The 14,098-nt window shown below is 41.2% G+C and overlaps 1 protein-coding gene across 1 annotated transcript in view; it reads right to left on the reverse strand.

The window, feature by feature from the left end:
- zgc:112294 (transmembrane protein 17A) overlaps positions 1-14,098 on the reverse strand; it is a 55,453-nt gene that overhangs the window by 36,772 nt on the left and 4,583 nt on the right. Inside the window, exons 3-4 of the mRNA XM_060907141.1 lie at positions 10,591-10,704; positions 10,220-10,507 (exon numbers count right to left, since the gene is read on the reverse strand). Coding sequence (XP_060763124.1) covers positions 10,220-10,507; positions 10,591-10,704 — 402 coding nt within the window. The remainder of the gene's footprint in view (positions 1-10,219; positions 10,508-10,590; positions 10,705-14,098) is intronic.

Here is a 14,098-nt window from a genome sequence, read left to right on the forward strand (position 1 = left end):
TATAAACAAAAACACCCCGGGCATCAAATCGTGCCCACCAATCACAACGCAGGGTTTTTGTTTGGATTCTTTGGGCAGGCTTTTGCAGGAGTGACGACAAAGCTGCGCGACGCTGGAGAAATCGCGACAGGAAAGATGGCTACGGCTAGTGAACAGCGCGCGTTTGACTCCGCTTTGGAATCAGTTTTAGAAGAATTAGACTTGGAGTTTTCGTTGAAACATGAGCAGGAAGAGGCTCTCCGCTCATTCCTTTTCAAGAAGGACGTTTTCGCTGTTTTGCCGACCGGCTATGGCAAAAGTCTGATCTACCAGCTGGCTCCGCTCGTAGCCAAAAGGATGGGGCTAGTTTGTGCAGTTCGAAGAATTAATAAACAGCTTTGAAACATTACTTTTTGATTGTTTCTTATTTTCCCGTTATTTTAAATTTAAGGGAAATTATTTCACCAAACACCACTAAATAAAAACTCTCAAAAACAGTTTAAGCAAACCCTTGAAAAACACTTGGAAAAAAATGTGTATGTGGTACAGACTCCAAACTTGTGGTCATTATCTCCAAACGTCTTAATATCTAGAACCTGTTTATTAATTAATACGCATTTTGAAAAATTATTTATTTCAAGGTCTCCCCCACTGCTTTCTGTCGCTCTGACTACGTCACAGTCACTGTTGCGCTGATTGGTCAGAGCGTTGGCCTATACGCACAGAGACAGTTTGAAAGACAGCGGTTTGTTCCTCCCACCCGCTTCGGAAATGTCTACGGATCGAGGCCAGACTAAATATTCACATTTAGTCTGGGTTGCCAGGCTACCTGAGACTATTTTTTTTTTAAGCAAAGGGTCGTCTTACACCAAATACTGACTTTGTTTCATTTATTATGGCTTACTGATTACTGTTTATAGTATTTTTTTAATGCTGAAATATTTCATTTCATTATTTTTAAAGCCATTTTTGGTCGACAGCATTTCTTTACATGTGCCTAAGGCTTTTGCACAGGACTGTATGTTTTTTTGTTTGCCACATAATTCCACATATGTTCCAGATGTTATTTCAATACAAAATACAGAAAACCCTATGAATGAGTAGGGGTGTACAAACTTTTGACTGGTATAGGTTTTTGTTTTTTGTTTTTTTAAATCGCAGATAGCTTAATGACACATACAAACCTGTTGTTGGATCCCCAGATTTCCTCACATTAGCGTAATCATCGTATAACAAAGCGTCCGATTGGTTCAGAAGGCCGTCTTTTGAAAGCGGTAGATCTGCTGTTTATAGTGCAGTTAACTTTCAGAATCGTACAGCAAATTAAAAAAAATACAAAATAAATTTTAACTGCTAAGCTGTGAAGCTAGGAATGGATTTATGATCATGTTTTTTTTTCTATTAAGCAAAAAGAAGTGACACTCCCTTTGTTTAAAAAAAATTAAAATTAAAAAATAAAAATAAAAAGTTTTTCAAAAAAATTAGCTGTTGCTAACATGGTCACTAACATTGGCTCTGTGTGAAGCAGACGTTTTTTTTTTTATCATCGGAGCCTCATGATGTACACCATGTCTGAAATGGCATACAACTTATAAGTCTGAAAATTCACACCATATGGGACCTTTTAAAGGATCTATTAATGCTATCTTCATCAAATTATACCTCGATATTAAGCAGAATAAAGATAACCTATTTGAAATACAGCAGGCAGCACAGTGGTGTAGTGGTTAGCACTGTTGCCTCACAGCAAGAAGGTCCGGGTTCGAGCCCAGTGGTCGAAGGGGGCCTTTCTGTGCGGAGTTTGCATGTTCTCCCCGTGTCTGCATGGGTTTCCTCCGGGTGCTCCGGTTTCCCCCACAGTCCAAAGACATGCAGGTTAGGTTAACTGGTGACTCTAAATTGACCGTAGGTGTGAATGTGAGTGTGAATGGTTGTCTGTGTCTATGTGTCAGCCCTGTGATGACCTGGCGACTTGTCCAGGGTGTACCCCGCCTTTCACCCGTAGTCAGCTGGGATAGGCTCCAGCTTGCCTGCGACCCTGCACAGGATAAGCAGTTACGGATAATGGATGGGTATGTGAAATACATAAACCTGTTTATGAATTGTTTTTCTTTTATATATAGTTTGATGTGTCATGTGTAAGACTTGGTAAATTGATATCGGCCAAAATAGTTTTGCATGTGATTTTGTATCTTTACATCTTCACTATTATTACGGTACATGTGTATTGCCAATACTGTAAAAGTTGCTTTAAAGTTTTATTCTAGTTACTTTTTGGCTATACTGTATAATTCAGTCATTCATTATACTGTTTAATAGAAGCAGATTGTAACCAGGGCGGCACGGTGGTGTAGTGGTTAGCGCTGTCGCCTCACAGCAAGAAGGTCCTGGGTTCGAGCCCCGGGGCCGGCGAGGGCCTTTCTGTGTGGAGTTTGCATGTTCTCCCCGTGTCCGCGTGGGTTTCCTCCGGGTGCTCCGGTTTCCCCCACAGTCCAAAGACATGCAGGTTAGGTTAACTGGTGACTCTAAATTGACCGTAGGTGTGAATGTGAGTGTGAATGGTTGTCTGTGTCTATGTGTCAGCCCTGTGATGACCTGGCGACTTGTCCAGGGTGTACCCCGCCTTTCGCCCGTAGTCAGCTGGGATAGGCTCCAGCTTGCCTGCGACCCTGTAGAACAGGATAAAGCGGCTAGAGATAATGAGATGAGATGAGATTGTAACCAAACAATTAAACGCATCAATTCAATAACCATTCCAGACTTTTATCTTTTTTTAAGAAACGCACAGTTTCTGTTGATGTCTTGTGTAAAATTCCTCAGTTCTCCCAGGGCTGGGAAAAATTCCAGATTCAACAGGTTAATGCAAATGAAAAATGACAGAACATCTGGAACAGCAGCAGCAGCAGCAGGAATGTTCCAGAGTTCAGCTCCAATCTCTGATGAGAAAAAATGATTGTCGGAGACAACAAAACCTTTGATATAATCATCATCATCGTTACCACTGGCAGAGTTCGTAACAGCAGTTACAGCTGTCTCAAAAGTGTCACTCATACAGTACGGTATATGATGGGTGTGTTCGAAATAAGCGGTCGCTGCCTTAATAGACAGCGTGACTTTCTTCTGAAGGCATCTTATAAGAACGTTCATTTCGAATGACCTTTTAAGATAACATTTATGGTAATATATCACATCAGCACACCAGGACTAAAGCTGTTTGTTTTAAGCAAGCTAGCTAACATTAGTTAGTTGACTAACAGGTGCCTCACAAAACATATCAAAGTAGAAGAGCACTCGGTAGAGCGCATACCTCCGCCAAGCCATATACTGTATTATCAACATCCAAATCAAATCACTTGAACATACACTATATTGCCAAAAGTATTCGCTCACCTGCCTTGACTCACATATGAGCTTAAGTGACATCCCATTCCTAATCCATAGGGTTCAGTATGACGTCGGTCCACCCTTTGCAGCTAGAACAGCTTCAACTCTTCTGGGAAGGCTGTCCACAAGGTTTAGGAGTGTGTTTATGGGAATTTTTGACCATTCTTCCAGAAGCGCATTTGTGAGGTCACACACTGATGTTGGACGAGAAGGCCTGGCTCTCAGTCTCCGCTCTAATTCATCCCAAAGGTGTTCTATCAGGTTGAGGTCAGGACTCTGTGCCAGTCAAGTTCATCCACACCAGACTCTGTCATCCATGTCTTTATGGACCTTGCTTTGTGCACTGGTGCACAGTCATGTTGGAAGAGGAAGGGGCCAGCTCCAAACTGTAAAAACAGTCTGCATGCCTAGGTGCTTGATTTTATACACCTGTGGCCATGGAAGTGATTGGAACACCTGATTCCGATAATTTGGATGGGTGAGCAAATACTTTTGGCAATATAGTGTATGATAATACCTAAGCTGTCCACCAAATTTCATCCAAATCCGTTGACGAATTTTTGAGTTACATTGGGAACAAACAAAAACATCCCGGATCCACATACGTATCCAGATTTGCATCAAAATCTAGTCAGTTGTTCCTTGGTCATGGCTCACCTTTGCTCCAAATTTCATCAAAATCTGTTCACTACTTTTTTTATTTATATTGACAAAAAACAAACAAACAAGCAAACAAACAAACAAATGGAGGTGAAAACATACCCTCCTCCAACAAAGCTGATGGAGGTAACAAATTTAGTTGATTACAGTTACAGGGTTATAAGTTAACAAGATGTTTATTTCTCTTTAACATTTCAAAAATCAAAGCAAAAGAAGGCCCCGAAACATGTACATCTGTATATGAATTTGATTTTCTGTGAAGTTTTGTCTCTTATTTTTTGTTATTTTATTCAGTTGCTTCAGGGAGCTGTTGCCCAGACTAATGGGTAATAAGCAGCTTTGAGGATACACTGATGATGCCTTCAACTGGGGGCATCTTATAAGACAGGAAATGAGAGTTTGATCAATTCTGAATGGTCCTTGATACCTCGCTGTCATCCTCCTGAGATGGCATTTTCCTCATTTTGAACGCACCCAGTAACTGCAGCAGCATCTGTTACACTGTATTCTCATCTCATCTCATCTCATTATCTGTAGCCGCTTTATCCTGTTCTACAGGGTCACAGGCAAGCTGGAGCCTATCCCAGCTGACTACGGGCGAAAGGCGGGGTACACCCTGGACAAGTCGCCAGGTCATCACAGGGCTGACACATAGACACAGACAACCATTCACACTCACATTCACACCTACGGTCAATTTAGAGTCACCAGTTAACCTAACCTGCATGTCTTTGGACTGTGGGGGAAACCGGAGCACCCGGAGGAAACCCACGTGGACACGGGGAGAACATGCAAACTCCACACAGAAAGGCCCTCGCCGGCCACAGGGCTCGAACCCGGACCTTCTTGCTGTGAGGCAACAGCGCTAACCAATGATGGCGTAGCTCACTCCGGCACCGTCTAGTCCAGAAGGAACGATCTAAAGTGGGCCACCTTGCACAATAAATGTTATACACTATATACAAGCTATATATAGAAGCGATATCCACCCTAGGAATACCGACCTATTTGCCAGAAAGAATACAAAACAGCAAGGAATTGACCGAGAAGAAGCGATTTTTGTTGAACTGCTCATTAAGGCTTAATTAGTCCATAACTTCATTAATAATTGTAATTAAGCAAATCTGGGTAGACGTTATATGCACCCTAGGTACCCCTACCTTCATGCCAGAAAGAATCAAAATCAGTGAAGAATTGAGGGAGAAGTGATTTGTGTGGAAACTGCTTGTTAGGAATTTATTAATTACTCCATAACTTCATTATTAATTGCATTTAGGCAAATTTGGGTAGAAGCTATATAACTGGCGAGTGGACTAGTGGTTAACGTGTCCGCCTCTCGATTGGGAGATCGCGAGTTCTACTCACAGTCGGGTCATACCAAAGACCATCATAAAAATGGTGCCTACTGCCATCTGGCAAGGCACGCTGCAATACAGATGTGAGTGGGGAGTCAAACTCTCGCAGTTACCAGAGGACCAACCCTCCACTGTAACCCTAGCTATGTAATATAAGTGAGAGGCTGAGGGCTCCGAAATGGAGACTGGCAGCGCCAAATGCGCCATGTATGGTGCAGGAAGGGCTTTGACTATATGCACCCCAAGGGTGGCACGGTGGTGTAGTGGTTAGCACTGTTGCCTCACGGCAAGAAGGTCCAGGTTTGAGCCCAGTGGCCAGCAAGGGCCTTTCTGTGCGGAGTTTGCATGTTCTCCCCGTGTCCGCGTGGGTTTCCTCCGGGTGCTCCGGTTTCCCCCACAGTCCAAAGACATGCAGGTTAGGTTAACTGGTGACTCTAAATTGACCGTAGGTGTGAATGTGAGTGTGAATGGTTGTCTGTGTCTATGTGTCGGCCCTGTGATGACCTGGCGACTTGTCTCACCCATAGTCAGCTGGAATAGACTCCAGCTTGCATGCAACCCTCTGGACAGGATAAGTGGCTACAGATAATGGATGGATGGATGGATGGATATATGCACCCCAGGGAGACCTACCTTCCTGCCAAAAAGAATAAAAATCGGTGAATAATTGAGAGAGAAGAAGTGATTTTTATGAAATGTAGATGACACCGGATGGACGATGGACAACACATGATGGGATAAACTCATTGCTTGCTGGCTGGATGAGCGAATAATCAATGATATGGCCTGGTGCGAAGCAGTTGATCATTTTCTTATGACGGCATGTCATGAAGTGTTTTATTCCTCTTCGAATTTTGTGTAGAATTTGCCCAGTGGTTATGATTTTTTATTTATTTATTTATTTATTAAAGAATGACACACTATTGTTTTCAAACTTATTACAGTGTCCTCAGTGATTATTGGCAGCCCTTGTAAAGATTATTTACTTTTGGGATTTTCAGACGAGTAGCTTTTTTTTTTCATAACCATTCTCTGACTGATGAAGGTCAACACACTTCTCCTTCATTTGGCTTGTGTGTTCTCTTATCTTTCCCATGTTGATGTTGAGGGAATTTGGCTTCTGTGTCACCTCATATTTGTTCCCCAGTTAATCAGGAAGTCATGGATTTCAGCTTGAAAGTTCCTACACACTCCAATCAATTCTCATCTCATCTCATTATCTCTAGCTGCTTTATCCTGTTCTACAGGGTCGCAGGCAAGCTGGAGCCTATCCCAGCTGACTACGGGCGAAAGGCGGGGTACACCCTGGACAAGTCGCCAGGTCATCACAGGGCTGACACATAGACACAGACAACCATTCACACTCACATTCACACCTACGCTCAATTTAGAGTCACCAGTTAACCTAACCTGCATGTCTTTGGACTGTGGGGGAAACCGGAGCACCCGGAGGAAACCCACACGGACACGGGGAGAACATGCAAACTCCGCACAGAAAGGCCCTCGCCGGCCCCGGGGCTTGAACCCAGGACCTTCTTGCTGTGAGGCGACAGCGCTAACCACTACACCACCCTGCCGCCCCCCAATCAATTCTAACGTGTACAATTTAAATAGGAAACATGCTTCAGTTATATTATGTTCACTATCATTTCCAGGGGTGCCAATCATAGTGGCACATGTATTTTGATGAAAATAATTATTTCTTAATGAGGGATTTTTTTTTTTTTTGCCTTTTGGATGAACTTATTTCAATTAAAGGTAGGATTTTTCTCCTTTTTTTTCCAGTGTGAGATGAAGCGACTTCACCAAAAGGTGGATTTTTTTTCCATCCGTTTTGACTAATCTTTACAAGGGTGCCAATAATTCTGGAGGACACTGTATGCTTAATGTTTTGGAACATCCATGACGCAAATTAGTCCCTGTTATCACTTAGCAGCTATAAATATCCATTCCCACAACATCCTCTCAAATTTTTCACTCTCTTAATATGACAAAAACTCGGGTTGTCGTCTTACCAATAAACTACGAAATGCAAAAAGTGCTCTGTCATGAAGACTTTCACATGGTGGAAAACGTACCTGACACTCGCTGACACTGGAGACTCCTTCATAAATCAACATGTCTATGATATATCAAAAATTGCACAAATATTTTTTTCTTGTTTATGTGGAGCATCTGCCGTTAAAGTCCCTGTGTAAGTTGTTACTCCGGAAATGATAACATGGAAGATAGAACAAGTGCGTTAATAAAAATTGGTGAATTTGAGCTGCTGTTATAGAAAATTAATCAACGCTTTCTGACAAATCAGAGTTAAGTAATCAGCAGCGCTGTGGTATAAACTGCCATTTTAATTTAAAGACACTATCACGGTCATTAGCAAGGGACACTTTATTTCTCTGTATTAAGTGTTATAACAGTTAATACAAATCTAAAAGGAGTTTGTAGAAAAATTATGATCAGACTCTTTATTTTTTCAAATATTTCTTTTTCCAAAGTTCTCATCTCATTATCTCAAGCCGTTTTATCCTTCTACAGGGTCGCAGGCAAGCTGCGCCTATCCCAGCCGACTACGGGCGAAAGGCGGGGTACACCCTGGACAAGTCGGCAGGTCATCACAGGGCCGACACATAGACACAGACAACCATTCACACTCACATTCACACCTATGCTCAATTTAGAGTCACCAGTTAACCTAACCTGCATGTCTTTGGACTGTGGGGGAAACCGGAGCACCCAGAGGAAACCCACGCGGACACGGGGAGAACATGCAAACTCCACACAGAAAGGCCCTCGCCGGCCCCGGGGCTCGAACCCGGACCTTCTTGCTGTGAGGCGACAGCGCTAACCACTACACCACCGTGCCGCCCTTTTTCCAAAGTTGCCCAGCAAAAAGAAAAAGAACACCATGTTATATGCTACTAAAGGTTTTACCCTGATTAACACAAAATATTCGTGGTATTCCCTACTGCAGTGTGTGTGTGTGTGTGTGTGTGTGTCGCATGAGAAATAGTGTGATGAGTCATCCCATGATGGTTTTCTTGCAACAATGTTTGCTCGAGGTGCAACTGTTTTATTGTGCCACCATGTGGTCATGATGTTTATTACACAGTGTAACATGGCCAGGGAGCAGGGTGCCAAAACTTTTCTCCAAACGTTGCAATAAACATGGAGACACAAGCCACAGGGTATTTGTACTCATAATATATACACAATATGTAAAGATGAGGTTAATTTAATTGCTTTAGAGTTTAAGTGAGCAGACTGCCTTGCCAATAATTTTAGTTTTTCCAGAAAAACTGATTTTTCGACCTGTTTTTATGAAGTTAACAGGAAAGTGTATCTGTTTCAAGAAGGTTTTAGAACAGATTTCATTCTCTGTGTGTATTCCGTCATGACTACATTCCTTCCCAGGATCATCATCATCATCATCACCATCATCATTTTCCCCGAGTGAAGTTCTCCACTCCTTAGGGTGCTTCTATCCAGCAGTCGCTTAAAGCCTGATTTTGACATCATTATACACCGTATCTTCTGGGCATCTAATCCCAGCAAATTCTCAAACCGAGTCCATTTTGGTGACCTTGTGTCAAACAGAAGTTGTTTCTGCAGTTCCCCATTATCCATACGACAAATGTGTGTGATGTATCTTAACTGTTGTTCATAGTAAAATAGCTTTATCAGTTGAGTCTTGGTTATTTCGCGCAGGCCTGTGTTTGATATCTTTAAGCTACAATCCAGTTACCTCTCGACATAAGCACATTTTTCAACTTTTTTTCCAACTTTTTTGTTGTGCAGAATCTCTGTAACATTAAAGGAGAACTGAAGGCAAGTTTTTTTATTATCAAAATTCTATTTATCTCATTTTATTAAATATAGGAATGCATTTTTGATCACTATTTTGTCACTGCTACAGCAATAAATTATAAAATAAGTGTTTGAAATACGCTCTGTAGTCCATATGTCAAAGCAATGGGCGTAAACGAGATTCGCTGAGACCTGTGCGAGACGTCGTAGGACGGAAGTAAAACGTACAGCGGAATCAAAGTGACCGACATCTGCCAACGTTGTCAAAAGACACGCGCGGCCTCTTTCGAATGCTGATGTAATCAAGCCGGAAGTTTTGTTTGTTTTGATAGCGATCAGGAAAGTTTGAAAAAAGTAGGCAGTAATCGTGATTTAAACTCGTTTTTGTGCAATTTGGAAAACAGTTTTCAAAATGGCGGCACTGACACCTGTCTGACACTTGACGTTTCAAAGTCTCGCACAAGTCTTGTGAAGATCGCGCGGATAAGCGACGCCTGCCGTGGACCAAACGAAGTAAATTCAACACGGCTAAAAACGAATAGGCCGATAAGTATAATATTTAATTGCAATTAGTTGCCAATACGAGTCACGATATACTGTAAGGTTACTAAAACCGAAAACGTAATTGAATAACACGTTAATTAAGAAATAAAGTAAGTTTAAAAATGACTTCAGTTCCCCTTTAATATGGAACTACTTTCAGTACTGTTTATGAAAAGCTCAAAAAAGAGAAGGAAAGCTGATCTGGTTGCATGATAGTGACCCCCAGTGTTTAAACCAGGAACTTATTTTATAATTTATTTGTGGGTTACTCTGGAGATGAATCAGAAACTCTGACTAAACCAACATACCCAACCTTCTTGAGATCTTTGGAATAAACTAATGTCACAGTCCAACATAAAATTTACAATGACTCAAATTCAAGCCTTTCAAGGTTCCTTGATAGTTCAAATGCTGCCCAGTGAGTGAGATTGTTAACGTCAAATGAAACACAGCTCCTACTGTCAGTCTAATCACTGAACTTGGACATCTCTGACCATCGGGAGAATTGGTAGCACACTCCTATTTCCACAAGAGAAGCTGAACACAGAGGATGGGTCAACAGGTCTGAACTGCCTGAGGTGGAACTGCAGTGCGAGTTTCCGTGTCATGACCCTCAGAGCCACAAATGAAGATAACACCTCGCCCAGGAGGAAGGCCAGATACAGAGAGTGTACTACTCGCTCCAGAGGGAGGATTAGCAAGCCTTCATCAGTGACAAAGAAGAGGAGGATGGGCAGCTGGAAGGCTAGAGAGATCAGCCAGAAAGCAGCTAGCTCCGGGACCTTACAGGAGAAGAGAGGAGGGAAGAATCCTGAACATATACAGTACAGACACAAACACTTTACCTTAATCACACTCAGATTACCTTCTCTTTCAGGTTCCCAACGTAGCCGAGGTACACACGGAGAACCTCAAGTATGCTAATTATTCCCATTCCACCCACCATCAGGCACTGGTAGTATCCAGGAAGTAGGCTGAACTGGGGTTTAAGAAAAAAATAGAAACAAAAATCATTCATTTAGAGTCTGACAATAATTACCATAGATTTCTCCCAAACTATTATTCAGTAATAATTCAGTGGAAAAAATGTAATTTATCCAGTTTCCTAACTACCCCAAATCAACCACAAACATCTTAGTGTCTCTTGTTTGCTGTCATTGTTAGCAATACAGCATTAGCCATCTAGTTTCTGAAGCTATGGTGCTTATTTTTCAGTCACGTATCACCAAAAAGTTATACACATAGGACAGAGGATACACGGTTGTGTGAAGATATGAAGTTTATCTTTCAACCAAACGAGTGAAAATATTTTCAACACGAGAAGATAACCGTCATATCTTCACACCACCATGTAATGTTCTTTATATTATACGGACACATCCACAAAAATACGCAAGTTAATCAAAAGAATTTTAGTTGTGAACCGGTTTGCCATTTTGACAATGCGCATCTCGTCAGCAGGAAAACACTAGGAGTGACATCATCAGAGTGAAATATCGGGAATTATTATACACACAGGACACTTTTTCGATGGAATAAAAACGTGTTCTATTCCCTTCTAGTGGGTTTCATTCATTTGGTTTGATAGCATGGAATATTGTTAGCATATCGCTTATCCTACGTGTATTACGTCACTCTACCCAATGGAGAATGAGCACTGAATATGGTTTACGATATTGCATGGTTGTCAAGACAACATGACGTCACACGCCAGAGATGTAAAGCTTCCGTATGAGCGAGTGACTTTGACAATTTGTAAATAATCATACATGGCGGCCAGGTTTGCTTCATTAAATACAGAAGATTTTGAGAGAATTTTGGCTGCCAGGTCGCTCCATTGTGTGTCGCTGTCAATGTTGATTTTAAAAGTAACTAAGTAAATTACACAGGGAAATGAATACTTAAGTCTGAGTGAGTGGCATGGAAGAAGAGTCTGGAGACAGAAATCTTAGTTTCTTGGTCATTAGCCTGTGCTACTTGCTCTCAATAGCACTGGCTTGACCACTTTATTAGCATTTCCTAACACTATTGATGAACGCTACACCGGCTGGAAGGTAACTGGACTGCTGCGCTAACAGCACCGAGTTGCAAGTATGCTAGCATTGGCCTTTGAGAATGCTGATATTAAGAGAGTGTATAATAATAATAATAATAATAATGGCTTTTTTTCGTGGCATATCAGATATATTCCGTTCAGCTACTCATCTTCGACTTGTTCAGTATCATGCTAGCTGAACAGAATATATCTGATATACCATGAAAAAAATCCAGCCAATATTATTTAAATATGTCACTCAGATCCGTGATGTGGTTTGTATGAAAAATATGAGTTTTTCAACACGGGAAGATAAACTTCATGTCTTCAAGCCAACGTGTGATTTTCTTTTTATTATATTGACACATTCACAAACGGGCGGCACGGTGGTGTAGTGGTTAGCGCTGTCGCCTCACAGCAAGAAGGTCCGGGTTCGAGCCCCGTGGCCGGCGAGGGCCTTTCTGTGCAGAGTTTGCATGTTCTCCTCGTGTCCACGTGGGTTTCCTCCGGGTGCTCCGGTTTCTCCCACAGTCCAAAGACATGCAGGTTAGGTTAACTGGTGACTCTAAATTGACCGTAGGTGTGAATGTGAGTGTGAATGGTTGTCTGTGTCTATGTGTCAGCCCTGTGATGACCTGGCGACTTGTCCAGGGTGTACCCCGCCTTTCGCCCGTAGTCAGCTGGGATAGGCTCCAGCTTGCCTGCGACCCTGTAGAACAGGATAAAGCGGCTACAGATAATGAGATGAGATGAGACATTCACAAACAAAAAGTTCCCAAATTTATCAAAACAATTCATCGTTTTCCTCACGAGTGACATATAGAGATTTATGTCATGGTTTTGGCTCTCCATGTCCCAGATGGAGCTTGTGTGAAAAATGCAAGTGGTGTATTTCCCAGTAAAACACTCATGTCTATATAATATTAGTATATATTACAACTACAATAAAATATTTCAAGAAGTATTTCATGACTATTCATTATTATGATACCAAAATTGTGGCCACAAATTGTGTCATTTGAGCCGTTGACTTCATAAGAGGTTTGAACGTTATACTTGGTGTCAAGTTAATTATTTGGTGGAAACAACAGACAAAATTCAATTTTAGAAATTCGCTGAAGCCTTAATAATATCAGTGACTCCAGTCTGTTTTCATGACTCCTTCCAAGATTGTAATACTGTATTGTGAGAGTGTAATATTATGAGTCATCTCCATACTGGCTCCTTTCACCACAATGGGAGAATTTAATTGATTTCGCTGTCTTGGTCATTTTCAAATATGATTGTTGCCATGATTTTTATGCACTTTGTGGCAGTGAAATAGATCTCAAGAAACTTTACTCCTAGCCTCAAGATATTAATTTGTGGCTGCAGTTTATTTAAAAATAATCACCACCACGTTACCTCATTGGTTCCTTGCTTCAGTCTAAAACTAAGGCAAGAAGCAAATTTCATCAATCAAACATATTGGCTGATTGAATACATTTGTAATAATAATAATAATAATAATAATAATAAATTTTGTTTGTTTGGTTGGTTCGTTGCTTTTTTTTGCTGGACATTTTCTTAAATGGCAAGCTGTCCAACTATATTCGGTCCAATTCCAGGTCACGATCTCAGCCCAAGGTCTAACATCAAGGTCTAATTAACAGTAATCCCACGAAATCGAGTCGTACATGAGCTGATAGTCAATGAGGCGCGTAGCACCAAGTTGGCTATAAGCCATGTACGGCAAGATTGAGTGGAATAACTGTTTTATTCTATCCACATTCACTGGATTTTGAGAGACAGAGCATTTTTATTTTTATTTATTGCAAATTCAATAAATAAAAACTTTATACAAAACGTCCGAGAAAATCATTTATGCTTAGAATGTACAACCCCGATTCCAAAAAAGTTGGGACAAAGTACAAATTGTAAATAAAAACAGAATGCAATGATGTGGAAGTTTCAAAATTCCATATTTTATTCAGAATAGAACATAGATGACACATCAAATGTTTAAACTGAGAAAATGTATCATTTAAAGAGAAAAATTAGGTGATTTTAAATTTCATGACAACAACACATCTCAAAAAAGTTGGGACAAGGCCATGTTTCCCACTGTGAGACATCCCCTTTTCTCTTTACAACAGTCTGTAAACGTCTGGGGACTGAGGAGACAAGTTGCTCAAGTTTAGGGATAGGAATGTTAACCCATTCTTGTCTAATGTAGGATTCTAGTTGCTCAACTGTCTTAGGTCTTTTTTGTCGTATCTTCCGTTTTATGATGCGCCAAATGTTTTCTATGGGTGAAAGATCTGGACTGCAGGCTGGCCAGTTCAGTACCTGGACCCTT

Source organism: Neoarius graeffei, chromosome 24 (genome assembly GCF_027579695.1).
Source record: "Neoarius graeffei isolate fNeoGra1 chromosome 24, fNeoGra1.pri, whole genome shotgun sequence".
In the NCBI taxonomy this organism is placed as follows: domain Eukaryota; kingdom Metazoa; phylum Chordata; class Actinopteri; order Siluriformes; family Ariidae; genus Neoarius; species Neoarius graeffei.